Source organism: Brassica napus, unplaced genomic scaffold, assembly GCF_020379485.1.
Source record: "Brassica napus cultivar Da-Ae unplaced genomic scaffold, Da-Ae ScsIHWf_2358;HRSCAF=3044, whole genome shotgun sequence".
NCBI classification, from domain to species: domain Eukaryota; kingdom Viridiplantae; phylum Streptophyta; class Magnoliopsida; order Brassicales; family Brassicaceae; genus Brassica; species Brassica napus.
In genome coordinates, this window is record NW_026015717.1 from 57,525 (window position 1) to 76,719 (window position 19,195).

Sequence of the window (19,195 nt, forward strand, 5' to 3'; positions counted from 1 at the left end):
AAGTTAAAGAAACATAATAATCAAAACTTGAAACAAAAGATAAATAGTGTTATGTTATATATATTGATGGAAATTCCCTAGACGGGTCCATCCCTCAAGAGATTTGTAACTCGGGAGCACCCTCGATAAGAACCAGTTTTTAGGTTTGCTTAAGTTCCTAGCGCGATAGGGATATGAAGAGTTTGGGCTTATCTCAACCTATCTTTCAATAAACTCAAAGGCAAACTCAAGAAACAGTTCTCAAGACGGCCAGCTGATTCCTCCTCTATGGAAGCCCTCTTAGTCACTGCAACAGAGCTGGAGGAAACATCAAGCAACAAGGTCTTAGTGCCAGATCAGTTGTTACAATATCAGCAATCTCAGCTTTGGAAGCGATGGTGTTGATGATACTTGTAATCGCTCTCTTCTTCAAACAAAGGCATGATTTCTTCAAGAAAGTGATGGATGGAAGCAGTGAGTACTCCTCGTCAAAGTTTTGCTGGTTCTTACGGCTACCTTGCCTCCAGGTACTTATTTTCTTCTCAAGCTTCCTTTTTTACAAACCTGAGTTTTCTGAATTTTCCAAATGGAGTAAAAGAAGATGAAGTCTTGAATAGTATTTAAGCATTGAAACGTTTCTCATTCGAAATTATTAGCCAGTTTTACAAACTGTGAGATAAGAACGCAAATCTTTAGGTTCATTAACCAAAAACACAAAACTGAAAGTGCTCCAGTGCCAAAGCAAAAGGGAACCAGGTGTAAGAAAAGCTTTTACAGGGAAGATCAAAGAAATCAAGCACTTGAAAATGACTTCAGAGGAAATATATTTCATCTCTGAAGATGTCAAAGATGACTCCATAACTAATCCCGATCTTCATCTGCATTTTAACAGGAAAAAAAAAAAACAAGGAAAAGGTCAAATATCTAAGTATGCAAACACATTCAATCCAACAAAACAAGAATTGTAAAACACAAAATTTTGCAACACCCTCACAATAAGTAGTGATTTTGACATGAAACTAAAACAAGAAAGACCTTGAACTTAACATAAAAACAAAAACTAAGTACATCATCCATCTACATAAGAAGAAGAAAAAGAATAGACTCCCTTCAAATTCAAATCTAGTTTCTAGCATCCCGTAATGAAAATAGTATTACTTCGAGTTACAGCCTATCTAAACTCTTACTGAGACCTTTCTTAGTAAAAAAAAACATTACGTTTCACACATTATCTGGCGTTCATAACAGTGCATGACTAATCTGATTTGCAACGAGCTAAGCCTAAACTTGCAAAAGATTCAACCTTTGAGCTAAACAAAGAACAATCAAGCATAAAAAAAAAAAAAAAAACGAAAAGACAAAAAAACATTACCAAAGTAACGGCGCTCGTTGGCAGCTCTAGCCTTATCGAGCATCACCTCGAGATCTTCCTTGAGCTTCACATCCCATTTCACGAGCTGGTTCGCGAACACAGCACCGAGTCCCATGCCCACCACATGCTCCCACGGATCTTAACCATATTCCAACCAGAATCATAACCGACGGGAAAATCAAACCAGAATCGCATTTGATCAATTAGGGTTGTTGTTTCGTGGACTTACGGCGCATGTAAGGGAGCTTGCGGAGAGCGTTGGAATACATCTGGGTGCCGAGTCCCAGCAGAGCTCCCACCATCGTCGCACTCAGAGCCATCGTTTTGATCTTCTTCTGAAACTCCTGTTGTTTGGTCGATTACTCTTGACCCTTAGCTGCACTACGTTGGCCCCACATCGCTTGGTATGACGTGTAAGACATTGATTGGTTTGTCTTTTCTTATTTATTTATTTTTGATTGTGCGTATAAGTCGTATTCTAATGAGCTTTAGTCCGCATAACAAAATAATCATTTGTCCCTTATCTGTGCAGATTGGGGCCCAAGGAAGTGTGTAGAAAACTTAATTAAGTAATTTTTGTTTTTATGCTCAAAATCTATTTTCGTTAATCCAAATCATTCACTACATGGTCTTATCTTATCGAGGAGTGCTACTTAACACTATCGAATACACTTATAGAAATGATTCAAGAAACAAAAAAAGTGCATTTATCATCTAATTAGTCATTCCATATTTTTTCTTGTTGGGTTGAAACACGATCGTAAAATTATCTAATCTACTATATAACTAGTCAAGTGTTGTTGACTTCATCTTCTATAAAATGAGAAACTATTACTGGCTACAAACGTGAGACCATGCCCCCCAAGTTCACGACAATATCAAAAAGATAGATCTGCTTGCACGAACTACCTAGTTTTCATATTATCAAAGTATTTGGAGGGTAGTTAATTACTTGCATCAGTGAAGACCATAAGCCACCTAGATCATAAGCTCAGCTTTCGCTTCTGTTTAAACTGAATATCTGTAAACAACATCAAGTGATGGGTCATTACAGGAGTGCGAACTAAAGAAAGTGATGAGGATTTTTAAGGAGCTAGAGAATTTTATTGGAGGGAGATAATAGTAAAACAAGATTAACAGAATTATATAATGTGGATAGTTCAAGACTCAAGAAGTGTTGATGTTCTACAAGAAAGATAAAACAGAAAACATAGTATACAAAGAAAAAGGAGACAAATCTGAATAGTTAAACAAATATACGCAACTGTTAACTTTTCTTTCAATTCATGATCTTGTAATCTGTGTGATATCCTAACATGTCTTGTACACAGCTTCCATCATCTCTGGGTCTTCAGGATATACCCTCGCTACATGTCTTCTGGTAAGGATCAGTGTCTGGCAACTTGGCAAGGCTGGTACCATTCGTATATTTTACGAGGATCCGGCTCAGCTCGGTACTTAATTCATTTGATTGGGTACATTTGGTTCTAAACTGGCCTAAACTGTACCACCCTTCCGATCTCCACGTCTACCTAGGATATCCACAAGGACAGCAGTTAATTAACTAGGTTTTTTTTTTTTTTTTTTGAAAAAAGGCTTTAATTAACTAGGTTTCAGCACTAAATATAGCATTTTACTTAAATTCATTAAAAGAAAGAAGCCCACAATATAACAACATACACAAAATGTTTTGTGTTTTATTAAAAGCCATCTGAACGATCAAATGGTAGACGGTGAAAACAAAGCAGAAAGCACATGATGTTATTAAAGAAAAAAGTCAGGTAAATGATAAAACATTTGCCAAAGTCTTCAAAGACGGATCTGATCCACGAACATAGAAGTCATGTACTCCTTAATTTTTCCTTGGGGATCGGTGTAACCTTCATATCCATTGTAGCAGACGTGGATCATGCGTGCAAGATCAATGACTGCCTTAAGAACACAGTGTCGCACACCAGTTATTGTCAAGAACTCTTCATTTATTATCTTATCAGCCTCTCCAACCATTTTATTAAGCTCCCTAAAAGCTTCATTTTCGGAAACTCCATATTGCTTCATATAACAGCTGACAGCATTGGTGACGTATCCTCTACTAATGTCATCCTAATTAAAATAGTGTATGTGTAAGTCGGGATGATAGATAGAACAAGAAAGTATACATACCCGATATGTGAAGAAATGGTTTACGCATATGTACCTGGAAACCAGTTATATCATCCATAAGACGACCTTTGACACATAAAGATTGGACGATTTTTGGTCTGGACTTTAGCCATTCAAAAGCTTCTTTTGCAGCCATCTTTCCCTTAGACATGTATCGACTTGCCAAAGTCGCATACACTGCGACTTCCACCTCACCAACTTCCATGTACTCCTCAAAGCTAGGCACGTGATAAACTAGGCCCCATTTTGCGAGATCAAAGTTGGCTTTCACATGTGTCTTGAACTGCATGCTCAATAATATAGATCTGCGTTACGTTACAACACTAAATGTAGTTTTCTAAAGTTATTTTGAAATAATGATAAACGCATGACCTTTCTTTTCCTTGAAATATAATCCTGCGAGTTCAGTTGAAAGTTATTCCAAAGCCATATGACCGTTTGTTTTGAAACACCAATATTTTCATTAAATAAAAGAGCTTAAAGCCCAGAAGATACAAAGTTTGCAAGGCAGATCTTTGCTAGGGCATTTGCAGGCCCATTTGAGTTTCTAGGGACGAAAGAGAAAAAGCAGAAAGTAAACGAAGACGCGAGGCCGGCGATGTCCGACAGAACTCCGTGGAGTTCCGATGAACCTCGATTCCGGCTGATTGCTCTAACGAGCACTTGAGAATCTGAGCGTACCCAGATATGAGTGAGATTGAGAGATCGCCTGTTGGAGAGTCTCCCTAACAGCTAAGGTTTCTGCAAGAAGTGGGGAGGAGACATGCGTCTGAAGTTTCGATCCCCTGTTTACTTCCAAGGTAGATGGGGATGTGAAGATCCAGCTGATTCCTACTGTAGTTGAATCCGATTTCCAAGTCGCATCTGTGTTACATCGGATGGCAGAGCTCGTTTCAATCGAGAGATGCGGAAGTGTGTTGGTAGCTGCTCCTCTTATCAATTTAGGTTTTTGGGCAACTCCTTAGCTGGATAGATTGTTTTGTTGAAGGTCTCCTGTGGTGATATATCCTATTTTGGAAGAGGAGTTGATTGCGGGTACACCAGATAGACCAACAGATAGACCAACAAAGCCAGAGATTTATGGAGACGCCATACGGTGGAAGGTTCTTCTTCCTCTGTGAGCCTACCAGGAGGGCTCGAAAGGAGTTGAGGGCATTGTAGTCCAGATAGTCCTCCCAAGGTCCTAGGGTCCAAACTTCTTGTGCAAAGCGGCAATGGAAGAGGGCGTGTAGAGTGATCTCCTGACAATTGCAGTGAATGCAATTCGTATTCGACGAGACTCCACGCCGTGTTAAGTTTTCACCTGTAGGGAGTGAATCTTGAGCCGCTTTCCACAGGAACATCTTTAGCTCCAAAGCCATAAGACAGTATATTGATATACTACTAATAATAAAAAGATGAGCCCTTTGTCTTGGGGAGATAGTGATGCAAGTTGGCAACCAAAGGCAATAACAAATGTTCTGGAAAAACAAATGTACGAGGAATATTTGGTGTGTGGTGTTTGTGGCTTAACTTACTGCTAGTTACAAATATGAATATGTTTGTTTGTATTATTAATATATCATCAAATAAAATATTTTCTCTCTATCTCTCTTACTCTAGGTTTTTTCATTTTCTAGTAATTAATTTAGGGTAATTCTCTCAAATAGTTTTTTTTCAAAAAAATTATGTCACAAAAAGAGCCTTCAAAAAATAAAATGACTAAAATAGTCTTTTTATTTTGAAAATTTTAATATTTATTTTTTATTTTTAAAAATTTGAACTCATCCCAAAACTCAGTCCCAAAACCCAACATTTTAACTCTAAATCCTAAGTCTTAGATGAGTTAACCCTAAAGGTATAAATGCATATTTACCCTTGCATAAAAACATCTTTTGATCATTTTTCTCTTTGAAAATCTACTTTTGTGAAAATAAACTAAAAAGGCTATCTCGAAGAATTTCTGATTTTTTAATGATTTTTTTTTTTTTGCACAAATAGGAAGAGAAAAACTAGGAAAACAACGATTAATAGCTTGTGAAGATATTATGATCTCCAAAAGGATATTTGAAGAAAAAAAATGAGAGACAAAATGAATAAATGAAAAATGTGAATTTGTATTTCCTTAAGCTATTATGAAAAACGTGATTTTTCCCATAACAAGTTAAACAATATTCCTATCTTATCAATTTTTGCATGGATGTCATTTATTAAATGAAAGATATATTTTATTTTAAATTTTAGAGTTAGACTTAAATTTTGTAAAATTATATATCCACATATATCTCCTACAAAATAATGTTTTATGTAACATTTAAATTAAGGATAAAACTGGAATCATGAAAATTGTTGATACTATATATTTTTAAGAATAATATGTCACATCACAGTATTTTTCAAAATTGTTTTTCATTGACAAATTAGCACAATTATTAAGGAAAAATAATTAGTCAGATTAGTTTAGTTTCTTAAGCGTATTACCCTTGATTGTTATATGCATGCTTATGTCCACGACTTAATCATACCAATACAGATGATAGTTTGATTGCTTTACCACTTCCTTTGAGGCGCTCACGTTGTATGATCTTCCTTGTGGCCAAAGTTCTCTTTCAAACTCTTCGAAAGTATCTATCATAAAGTTCAACACGAATTTCAATAATCAGGCTGTTTATCCATGGTATGCTCGTGAGCCCACCTGTACAACATCTTCAGCATCATCATCATCATCATCACTATAATAATCATTGTTTACTTAATTTTTTGATACCTTTCCAAGCTATTAGCGAGGCCTTCAGCTTCAGGAAGAGATGCATATCTGTCAAATGTGTCATCTAGAAGCACTAAAATGGTGAAGTACTTAACCATTATAATCCTTGCACGTGATAGTTGTGGCTCAAAGCACATCGCTTGTACAAAGAAATGATTTTCGACGATTCTGTGTCTGAAGTAAGGTGGTAGCTTGGATTCAAACTCTAGATCATTGTACCATCTTGCATCCAAAGTTATAGGTATTTGATTAGAATAGTTTCTGTAAAGAATTGTAATTCAAGTCCATATAAATACCATTAATGTGAAGATATGTTACATACTCTGTAAGGATTTTGAGTTCGTTAAGGTATTGGAGCTGTACTAACTTGAAACTGATTTTAGCGAACTTGAGTAGCATCTCGTCATGATCTTTTTCTTGTTCATAGAATGAGATATACTCCACTGGGAATAACATCTCCATATTTCAGTGCTGAGGTAGAGTAAGAGCATTTCGAATACGTACTGAGAGATGAGGCGGGCACGTTCCATCAGCAGCCAGTGACTCCAAGTGTCTCGATGTAAATATCAATGCTTCGTCCATTATATAATCTTTTGTCGTCCGCAAATAAGCAGCTTCATACAAGCTCAACATACCCTTGGCATCTCCGACAAGAGATTCTTTGAAATTTCCGTTGTCCTTTGTTTGTCCTTTGTGAATCTCCTGAATACATCTATTAATCAAAATGGATCAATTTGTTACACTTTAAATAGTTATAGACAACAAACACTTCTATGAGTAGAATCAAAAGCCTAGCTAGGTAAGAGTCTCATTTACCGGAAGATATATGGTGACCGTATCGTATCTCCTAAAAACCCAGAAGATGATTGACACTGTGTACATGTCATTTTCACCTTCTATCATCTCCTCTTTCTTTTCGAAACCTTCTTTAGAGTCTCATCTATCTCGTCCTCAAAGTGATGTGCAAGGCCAAGGCTCACCAACAAATATATCATAAGAAGTCTCTTCTTTGCTGAATCGATCCCTTGGTAAGACATGAGCGCCTTCTTCACTTTTGGCTTTAGTACATCGATTTCTTTCCTAAGCGCATCAATTTCCTACAAGTAAAACATGCACGCATGTGTTCACCTTCTCTAATCAGTGTCCGCCATCAGCTTAGAGCGTGTAAATCATACTAGTACTTTAGGGGCCACAAGCTCTAAAAATCTGTTGTAGTATAATGAATTAATAATCCTTGCTCTTCTATCCTTCTATGAGTGTCATTGGTTCAAATATTCCGTCCTACACATTTTCTAATTTTTCCTTTTATATTACGGATCGGCCGTTAAATATTATTTTCTTGGCTTGGAGCCACCAGCTCTGTCTCTACTCTATATACCTGATGATCAGGGTATATTTATAAATATATATATATACACACACAGTATTAGAGCCAGACCAATGATTTGATGGAACACATAATTAATAATAATATTATACCAATATAATAAAAGTAGATAATTTATTAATAACTATAATAAACTGTTAATAACAATAGAAAAACAACTAAAAACTGTGAAAAATAATAATTACAAAAAATTTCTCCATTTCATGACAAATTTCAAAATGTAATTTCTAAAATTATATCAGTTATAATAATGAACTACTACAGATAATACTAATTAGAACATATATACAAAAGTATCCTTCAAATTTACATGTATATATATATATATATAACAATATGTCAATATTATACATAATTTTTTTGTGGTTATCATACCATAAAGAACTATACTCTAAAATATTAAAGAAACTGAATGGAGTGTTATTATTTGAATATAATTAGAATTATTCATTTATTAACAGTTGCAAATGCCTACTATCAATTATGAAATGTGCTTTAGAAAAAGCTGAAAACTCAATATGAAAATGTGATAGAAAGACTATGGAAAATAAAGAAAAGAAAAGATATGCTAGCAAGAAAAAAATATTAACAATAAAACAAAAGTAGGAAAATGCTACCACAATAGCTAAAGAGAGATGCAATACAAGTAAACGTGTCAAACAGAACATTAATTTTACTGGAAAAAATATAAAGTGGAAGCTTCGAACTCTGTAGGAGCTGAAATTAACTAAAGGTATATCTTTACCATTTTCTGTCAAGATATGTGAATTTATTTTCAAGGAAATAGCAAAAGATACGAGAGATCTTGAATCTAAAACTGCTAAATAAGTAAAATTCTATTTAAGAGTCTTAAAACACTAAAAAGATCCTTAAATATATGATTAAGGTTTAATCTAGTTCTAAATTAAAGAAAAGATTAAAGCTAAGAAGTGAAGAAATATCAGTGAGTTAGGTCTACCAATTGTAAATTTTATAAAGTAGCTGGGGGCACATGCCCCCCAACTCTATAGACCCGCCCATGGATATATACCAGCAGTGGCGAAGCCACATGCACCCATGTGCACCTACTAATTTTTCAATCCCCTATATATTATTTGTGAAACATTACAACTTCTTTTTGTAGCTACGTGTCATCACTAGGATGATTCTTAGAATTATTAGAGAAATGAGTTGGTCCATCTAATTATATAATAAGCTTTTTATTAAACTAACCATAAATTCATTATTAATGTCATTTATTATTTCCTTAAATAAAGATTACGGAATTGCCTAATGTGGGTAAAGTATATATGACAATTAATGATTTTAAATAATAAAGATCTGATAAAAAATGTATCTTCTATCAAATTTATTTAATTTAAAACTATTAAAATAATTTTAAAAAACACAATAACCATATTATAAAAATTATATTTTTTATATTTTGAATTTTAAAAAATGACTATAAATTACTAAAACTGTTAAAAGTCTCACATTCAAATTTTGTGATCCAAGGTTTAAAATTTTTGTTATGACAAAATACAAATGATTACAAAATCATATAAGTAAAAGTCTAATTTAATTAATCATTAAGATTTAAAATATATATGTATATATATCATTCTAAATTAAACTATAAACCATATTGAATAAATAAATATTTTAGTTTCAAAATTTACTTTGAATAATTTTTTTGATAAAAGTTTTGAACTAACATTGATAAATTTTTTTAAAATTATCAATTACTAAAATTATTAATCACACAATAAAAATTTTGTTATCAGTAATTTAAAGTTTTTGCTATTAAAAATACACATGATAAAAAAACATATGAGTAGAAAACATCATTTAAAAAAAATAAAAAAATAAAATAGACATTAATATTAAAAATATATTATGTATGTTAATATCATTTAAATTTAATTACATATCCTATCACAATTTTTTTAAAAAATGTTTGGATTAATAAAATTGATTTATACGTTCGCACCAATATATTTAGTTACTGACTTTTAATTATTCAATATATATTTATTATTTCATAATATGTAAGAACATATAATACATAAAATAATTTATATATATAATGTTTATCCCGCGCAAGGCGCGGTCTTAATCTAGTTTTTGTTATTTTGGTACGTAAAATGAAAGAAACTTATTAGAAAACTATTTTTATTACATCAAATGTTAAATATATTTTATGCACCCATAAAATTCGCCCATTAACATACTTACGGAGACATCGACAAAAATAGAGTGGAACTGATCAGTCCATGGAGAAGGTAGCAATTCCTTAAACGTGCGATTGCTTTCTTGATCATCACAAGTCATGGAAGTAGTTGCCTTCAAACGAACAAACTTTGGAGGCTTAGTGGGAACCGACATCAGCGGAAAGCAAGAGAGTTTGTTTACTGGAAACAAGTTGTGATTTGGAGAAGGAAGAAAGACTTGAGATCCATGTTTTGGCCCAAAACTGCTATGGATTTCATTTTCACTACCATTGATATGTAACACATCACACATGTTCATTATCAAATTTACAGGCACGGGGTATTTGTTCATCCGACCACAAATTCATGATTCTCACATAAGACAGTATAGTATATGTAAATAAAATTTATTTAAAACAAAAATAGTACGCTTTGAAAAAAAAAACAAGAACAAAAAACAAAATAGTATGCATATGATCGTATGATTAAGGCACGTGCACCACATACCAACTAAAAGAGGGCACTTCGGACAACACCAACAGAAGGTACGTGACATACGGGTTACATGCACAAATAAAAGAATATATCACATATCTCAGTATGCATGCACAAACAGACAAACTGGGACATGCATACTACAGATGTGAATATGTGATACTGACTGACACATCACATTTTAAGCCGAAATATGCCCTCTTATTAACTGTCAGACAAAAAACTACAAATATCCCTTAAGAACTGTACAAAAATAAGTTTAATAGTACTCTCAAAAAATAAATACTGCATATAGAGTACACTGCTAACTTTTTTATAACGATATAAAACTAATGAAACTCTATGTTTTACATTTCAGTATAATATCAATCGTCATTAGTCCGTCAAAGATTATGAAGTTGCAATGCAGAGATATTTTTTTGTAACATGTTAAAATGTTATATTGTTCTTACAGATAACAGGTATACAACATAGATAACAAAAGAAAACAGAAATCTTTTTTTTTTTGGGTCAAAAGAAAACAGAAATCTATAATTCAAAGTCACTCTTACATTAATAGAGTCAAGAGACGGGTAACAAAAACGACCAGGAGTTGCAGAAATGTTTAAATGGGGAACACAACAGAAGTTGGAAAGACAATAAGAGGGTATTTGTTGCAACATGCCTCTATACCAGCTGCCTCGGCTAGATCAAGCTTATCAACTCCATGTGGTCCGACCTGGACTCTCCAGTCAAACCGTTTCACAAGGTTTGCTACTGTCACTTCAACCAATACCAATGCCAATCTGATTGCAGGACATAGTCTTCTACCTGATCCAAAGGGAATAAATTTATAATCTTGTCCTTGAAAATCCAAAGATGAATTTAAATGTCTCTCTGGCTTAAATTCTTCTGCATCTGGTCCCCATGTTGCATTATCTCGTTGGATTGCCCACGCATTAATCATCACCTGTATTGGAATTTCTTACAAAGTTATTAGTTTTAACATTAATTTTGTAAAAAATAGTAGTATTAATATTTGGGTATATGGTTTTATAAGACCTAATATAGAACGATAATATTTTGCTTCAGTATTTACAATTATTTTTAAAGACTGAAATATTATATTGTATTACAGTAAAACCTCTTTAAATTAATAATGTTGGGACTTTCAAATTTTATTAATTTATAGAGATATTAATTTACAAAAATTTTCTTTTTTAGATTTTTTTTCTATTTTTGAATATTTTATCAATAAAATAAGAAAATATTTGATTTTATCATATATAAATTATTAAAATTTTGAATTTTGACTTTCATATTATTTTTTATCTTTTTTGGGGTATATTTTTATGTTCTTAGAATTGTTATGTGGTTTTCGATATAATTTTACTAAATATTATCAAAATATATTAAAATATTAAGAAAAATAGTAGTATTTTCATTGTGAATATAAAACCAACAATATAATGTTTAGTTTGTACTTATATAAATACATATAGAGATAGATTATTAATTTATGATTTTAATTGGACTATATATTCACATGGGAGTTTTAAAAATATTATTATCTTATTATTTTATCGATTTGTGTCATATTTTACACCGGCCCAAGTTGGGACCGAGAAAATTTATTAATTTATAGAGATTATAAATTTATCGAGTATTAATTTATAGAGGTTCTACTGTAGTTTGCACTAAGAAAATATACACCTTACAATATTATTTGCAAAATATCCTTTTTTTTTGTCATTTGTGTTACAATTTCCAAAATAATCAATTAATGGTGGTCCAGAGAATTATACTCCCTCCCTTTCAAAATGATCTATGTTTTAGAAAAAAAAAATTTTCTACAAGATTCATATTTTACTTTTTCAAAGTATGTAATAATAGTAATTGTAAATTTTAAAAACATTAATTGTATTTACTGAACTTTGATTTATTAAAAATCATAGGAAATAGCTAACACGGAAAACAATACATTTATTATCAAAATTTTATGTGTTTTCTTAATAAGTGTGAAAACTTTAGAATATACCCCCTCCGTTTCATAAAGAATGTCACTTTGACATTTTTCACACATATTAAGAAAATGATTGAATTGGATTTAAGTTTTTATTAATTACACATATTCAACCAATAGTATTTTAGATAAATAAAATTATTTATAAAATCAATGCATTTTTAATTAATATTGAGCTGAAAGTTGTATTGGAATTCTAAAATGACACTCTTTTTATAACAATAAAAATGTTAAAATGACACTTAATATGAAACAGAGAGAGTATATCATTTTGAAACGGAAGGAGTATTATTTGATAAAAAATAATTTTATGTTTTCTTCTTTTAAAAGTAAATACTATAAAAAATTTATGTTTCGCAGGATTAATGGGAGCAAGAAACACAAGGGCGTTTAACACCACTTCACTCGGAAGTCGAAGCCCTTATCTGGGCAATGGAATGCATGAAGAACTTAAGGCAGTATCAGGTTACGTTTGCAACACATTGTTCTCAATTGGTGAAGATGGTTTCGGAACCAGAAAAATGACCAGTATTTGCAAGTTATTTGGAAGACATCAAGATTCTGAAGAGAAGTTTCAATCACTCAGAGCTCATTAATATATCCCAGACACTTAATATAAGGGCGGACAATCTTGCATAGAGTGCTAGGGAGCAATGTAATACGCAACACGTATATAAAGATGTTACCTGTGTGCCTGCAGCAATGTCATATCCTCTTAATCTGACATCTTCGCTTAATAGTCGGGGTACTATTATTGAAAGTGGCGGATGTAAACGAAGTGTCTCCTTGATTATAGCATTTAAGTAGTTCATCTTCTCAACATCTTCCTCATTTACATATGAATTATGCGCTGAAACGGAACAAATCTCGTCTCGAAGCTTTTTCACACATTCTGGATGTCTCACAAGCTCTGTCAATGTCCATTCTAGTAGTGACGAAGTTGTTGCTGTTCCCCCTATGAACATGTCCTTAAAAAAAAGATAAATATGTTGATTTTACACAGTGGTTTTAAATGATTCATTCATAATATTACATGATAAAATATTTAAATGTGTCTTACCAAAATGATGAGTTTTATGTTGCTTCTATCAAAAACGAAGGGCGTCGTCTGCTCTCTTTGAATCGATAACAACGTATCAACAAAACCTGATCTTTTTTTATCTACATCTAAATCATGTTCTTGCACCACCTTTTCCAGAAAGTCATCGAATGTTTTACTTACTTCTTCTGCTTTACCGTCCAATCTGCGGATCCAATCTATCCATGCCAAACTAGGAATGTATTCCGCTACAGGGAATGAGCCAAATACCCGAGAAAATGTCCTCACTACGGTCTTGATATCGACTGTGCCTTCGTCACTACTATATTTTCTTCCCAAGGCAACTTTACTCATTACATCGCTTGTTAGGGTGATAAAAAATTGGCTAAGCTTTACTGTAGAAGAAGATGAACTTGCTTTCTCCAACTTTTCCATCAGAATATTAATCTCTTCTTCTCTCTCTTTGTCAAAGGACCGAACCATTTTGTTGGTCAGAAGATGCACTATGCATAAACTCTGCATCCAAATGAGTTAAAGGCGACATTAGGATATATCATTAATAGGTTATTTCTACGTATTCTATATAAAATTAAAACTCTATAATTTAATGTTTGATAAAATAATATATAAAACAATCTATAAATAAATTTTATTGATTCCAATTTATCCCAATTCAATATATGACATAATTTGATAAATGATAAATTTTAGAAAAATTTTTTGCTAAGAAAATGTGGTTTTTCCTCTTTGTCAGAAACCCAATCATTATAAATAATCTATTGAAACCAAACGGCGGAGGGACTACTAGACACTCCTTTACCACTATGTCAACAGCTTGTTGGTAATTTTAGATATGCATACGTAAATATATGATCTCATTAAAATTATAAATAAATAATTAATATTTCTAAATTATATATTTAATATTCATAATGAATTTTATCTCAATATTTTTACAAAATAAAAATATTTTGATTTTTTTATTATTATATTATATTAAAACACCTTTATATTATAAAGTACATATTTGTATACTCCAAATTATCATAAAAATAATATAAAGACTAAATTTAATTTTAATATAAACCGTGAAAATAGTTGTCTTTTTTATTTTAATATAAACTATGTAAATATAAAAACTTGTAAATTAATGATTCTATAATTTATTATCTCTTATATATATTAAAAGAGAAGCATTATAACATTTTACCTATGACATGTGTCGTTACTAGAATACTTCTTAAAGTTTCTAGAGAAATATGTTGGTCCACTAAACATATATTTTATACTTTTCATTAAATTAACCATTAAATTAATTCACAATCTACAATTATTATTTTTTTTATTTCCTTAAATAAAATCTACGGAATAAGCAAAAGTGAATAAAATATATATTTGATTAATGATTTTAATGATTAAAATTTGATAACAATTTACATATCTTTCATTATTTATAATTATATATTATTAAAATAAATTAAACAATCATATTAACCATATAATAAAATTTAGTTTTTTCGTATATGTTATATTTTGAATTTTTAAAACGGTTATAAATTACGAAATTTGTTAAAATTCTCACATTGTAAATTTTATGATCTATAGTTTAAATTTTTTATTATAATAAAATAAATAAAAAATCATATGAGTAAAAATAACATTTAATAGATATTTAGATTAATATATATAGGGCGAATGGGCAAAGTTAGTATTAAACAATTATTAGAATATACATTTCATTCCGCGCATGTGCGCGGATAATCACCTAGTAATATTATATTCCTAACATTATTATTTATAGATTTTAGATCATATGGATAACAAAGAACGATTTATGAGTTGTGAGGAATTGTCGTTGTGGATATATTTGTTCGTTGGCCACATTAGATTATGTGACAAGAAAAACTTGACTTTTTAGTTTCTAAATTTTTTTTTTGATTATAAATTTAGTTTCTAGAGATAACATATATTAGATTGAGTTTAGACATTAAATTTTACGGTTATCAGAAAAGAATTAGAAAAGTGAAAACCTTCATATTCCTCCAATATTCGCCATAGGGGGCAAAGACAATATCTCGCCCACCTTTCATAACTTTCTCCATAGCTTTGGTTATAGGGCGGTTGGCGAATATACGATCGTGTGTTTTCATAACGTCATGAGCTATTTCAGCAGAGGAGACCACAAGGACGGGGACACGGCTGGTGGATGATGGGAAGCCGCCACGGAGACGGTGGTGGGTTAGGTTTGGTGGTGGTTGTTCGTTTGAAGAGTCGTTTTAGGAAGAGAAAGGCCAATAAGGTGGCTAGACATAGAGAAATTAAGATCATCTCCATTTCGTATTTTGAATGTTAATAGTGATTTGTGGATCTGATCGTGCTCACGACTATTTATTTTATTGGGGGAGGATCCCTTACCTGGCATATAATATTGTTGTACTAACATAATATTTGGATATCAGTTTTATCTTTGTACGTAAACAGAACAAAGCAGGACATCAATATTGCAATTGTTTCTATATAAAAGCAGAGAATTAACTTTGTAAAATAATAAAATCTGTTTTAATTATCCTATATGATATATATTATTATATGCTTAGATAATTCATAATATATAAATTTATAATGTAATATTTTATAATTCATAGAAATTAAAACTGAAAATGTTTAAAATGAAATTAGATCATCTACCAAAAAATAAGAACATTCCACACAAAAACTAATAGTTGTTGACTTATTTTAATTCTCTTCTTTTTATTATTGGGTGAAAGGGCACAATATTTGTTTTTAGTGTAATTAACTTAATCTTTTTTATAAAACTTATTATTGACTTCATCTCCCATAAAAGGAAACATATCAGTTTAGATATCCTCATCGCGTTTTTTTTTTGTACACAACCACATAACTTTCATTAAAATTAAACCGGACCGGTAAGGGTCTGATTCAAACCAAAGTCAGAGGGAGATTGTTTTGCTAGTGAGTCCTCAAAGCTCAAAACATCTCGACGACAAAACCTAAAGGAGACAGAATCAAAGAAATTGGAAAGGAGATAGATATCCGATATGATTCCGTGTAGATCGGAAAAACTTGATCCTTCTTCAATTGCCATCACCAATTGCAGAGAATCTATTTCGAACAACACACACTTAAAACAGAGTGCGATAGCATGTTCCATCGCTGCGCGAATTGCTAGTCCTTCAGCCACGAGGGACGAGATCACACGCGCAATAGATCGACTATGAGAGCTAAATCTCTCATTCTGACTTCCGTAGAAACTCCAAGCTAGACCAGCTGCTTGAAGCTCTTCCTTCCACGCTGCATCTGACCTGAAGATCACTTCAAATTCACCTCTGCTTCGCGTGCTGTTCTTCCTCTGCGTCTCTGGTATGATCTTCGCCTGCGCCTCTGACAATTCTTTAGCATCAACAATTGCTTTCGTGATCGTTTCTTGTGCAGAGAAATTTGTTTTCTGAAACAGTTTTTGATTCCTTGATGACCAGATAGCCCAAAGAATCCATGGACCAAGGGATCCTTTTCCAAGATCTGTAGGGGGGAGAGTTTTTGCTTGCAAGAGTATTTTCCATTCCACATCAAAATTGTTCAGAGGCCTTGGCGTGAAGCCACCAGAGAAAGGTACCAATTCCCACACTTTCTGAGCATAGGGGCACTGGAAGAATAGGTGTGAGATGGTTTCCACATTGTCACAATGGGTGCATTTAGAATTTGATAGGATATGCCTTGTTTCTAATCTGTCTCCAACTGGTAGTGCTCCATGTTTAATCTTCCAAATGAATAATTTGAGCTTAGGAGCTGTTTGGATCTTCCAGACATCCTTTAACCATTCCTGTGGGTTGGCAATATCCTGATCTCCAATATCACCCTTAGCTTCTGTAGCTGATAAATATCCTGTCTTTGTAGTATATGATCCTGATTTGTGTTTTAACAACACTTGCTTGCCTTCACCTCCCCATTTTATGGTCTTGATACTGAGAATATTATCGGCGAGGTGAGGGAAAGATCTTTCAACTCTCTGTTTTTCCCATTCTTTAGTTTCATTAGAGATCAGATCCGAAACTTTAAGATTCACTTCATTCTCCGTTGGTGGTCCTATTGGGCGTTTTCTTTCTGTCATCGAGAGCCAATCATCATTCCAAACTTGGACTCTTTCTCCATTTCCAATGGCCCATCCTAGATGTAGGTTTAGGAGGTCTCTTCCTATTAGGATCCCTAGCCATCCATGAGAGCAGCTAGCTGAGGCCTGGACTTTGAGAAAGTCTTGATCCTCATCGCGTTGTCACTGGACTATTCCCAGTGAAACAAGATAATCTATTAAAAAGGATGGAAAATTTGTTGGATAACCAGAAAGGAAAAATAAAATAAAAGAAACAAAAGTTGATGACAGCAACAACAAAAGTGATTTTTTTTTTCTTCTAAAATTGTCATAAGATCATCAAAATGTAATCGACTTAATCTCGACCATTTACAGTAGAGATGTTAAATCAAATAATATTCAAGAGTTAAATCACTACAATGTTAAATTTGAAATTTATGATGATTATTGGTTTTGAAACATTTGAAAACAGACATGTTGCTACTAGATTACTAGTACCACTATCTGCAAAGCTCTCTCAGCAGCCTGAGAATGGCAATTGGCGCAACAACCTTATGTGTCCTCCCAAGGGCACGCTACTCCGCCTGATGTACACGCCTTATTGCCCTCTGGCTGTTTCCAATATGCAAAATGGATGCAGCATGGTCAAAAGAAACAGGAGCTGCAGGTTTAGGATGGATCTTCGATCCTGGTCATCCAGACATAACAATCTGCCAATCCAAGAGCATTATTTCTGTTTCATCGTCTTTAATGGCTGAAGCACTCGCTATACTCGGAGCAATCTTCTCAGCAAAGCAACGTCTTCTCTCCAAAGTCTGGTTTCGATCTGACTCTCAAAGACTCATCCAAGCTATCAACTTGAAATTCTCAGTTGAGCTTTATGGAGTTCCATTGATATCGAATTTCTATTCTCGTATTTCAGTTTCTCTTTGTTTTCTTTCATTCTTAGAACTTGAAAACATGATGGCAACCGAAAACATGATGGCGGGCGGATTCTCTGGCGGGTGTAATCTCTACCTTCTTGTATTAGACTTCAGTTTCTATTAATCAAATGGGTGTTCAAAAAAAAAGAAACATTTAACATGATGAATAAGGATAAAGGGACCACCAGTGCTACATGTCAATTTTTAAAGATTTTTGATATCTTTATATCATTCTAGTTATTTAAAATTAATTCTATAATTATAGATGAAATAATTTATTTTATTTTTATATAAAAAAATTAATTTTATTTTTAATTTGAATATATCAAAGTAATTATTAATTAGTAAAATAAAGAATTCACTTTATTAAACAAATCATTGTAATGAGTAAAATTGAATGTACTAAATAGAAGAAAAAAAAAACATGATATGCAATGTTAAAAGATAAAAATATGATATCAGAACTTGTAACCCTTGTAGATAGTATTATAGAAAAAAACTCTTATCGACTTCATCTCCCATAAGAGGAAGCCAGATCAGTGTAGTTGTCAAAATATCGTTGTCGCTGGTCCATTCCCAAAAAAAAACACAAGTTTGTATAGAAAAGTATTGAATTTTGTAGAAATAATCAAAAAGAAAAACAAACAAAATAAATAAATATAAAATGAAAGCAACAAAAAATAACAAAACGAAAATTTTCTAAGATTGCCTATTATAAAATTATCAAAGGGTAGTTGACAATATTTTGTACAGAAACCTATTGTTGACTGGCTCCAAATAGTATCAATGGGT

General features: G+C 32.4%; 1 protein-coding gene, 1 long non-coding RNA gene and 2 pseudogenes across 2 annotated transcripts; 1 reads left to right on the plus strand and 3 right to left on the minus strand.

Annotated features, from left to right (window-relative positions):
* Positions 1-593: 593 nt before the first annotated feature.
* LOC125600670 lies at positions 594-1,835 on the minus strand. Its single transcript, XM_048773293.1, has 3 exons — positions 1,581-1,835; positions 1,352-1,489; positions 594-857 (listed from the first exon to the last, which is right to left on the minus strand). The coding sequence occupies exons 1-3, from the start codon at positions 1,669-1,671 to the stop codon at positions 841-843; spliced, it is 246 nt and encodes an 81-aa protein (XP_048629250.1). The 5' UTR covers positions 1,672-1,835; the 3' UTR covers positions 594-840.
* A 1,134-nt stretch (positions 1,836-2,969) lies between these two features.
* Positions 2,970-10,188, minus strand: LOC125600668 (annotated as a pseudogene).
* A 450-nt stretch (positions 10,189-10,638) lies between these two features.
* LOC125600671 lies at positions 10,639-16,024 on the minus strand (annotated as a pseudogene).
* Positions 16,025-16,514: 490 nt separating this feature from the next.
* LOC125600672 lies at positions 16,515-18,810 on the plus strand. Its single transcript, XR_007333898.1, has 3 exons — positions 16,515-16,753; positions 16,870-17,002; positions 17,953-18,810. It is a non-coding gene; the product is annotated as an uncharacterized LOC125600672 (long non-coding RNA).
* The last annotated feature ends 385 nt before the right edge of the window (positions 18,811-19,195 follow it).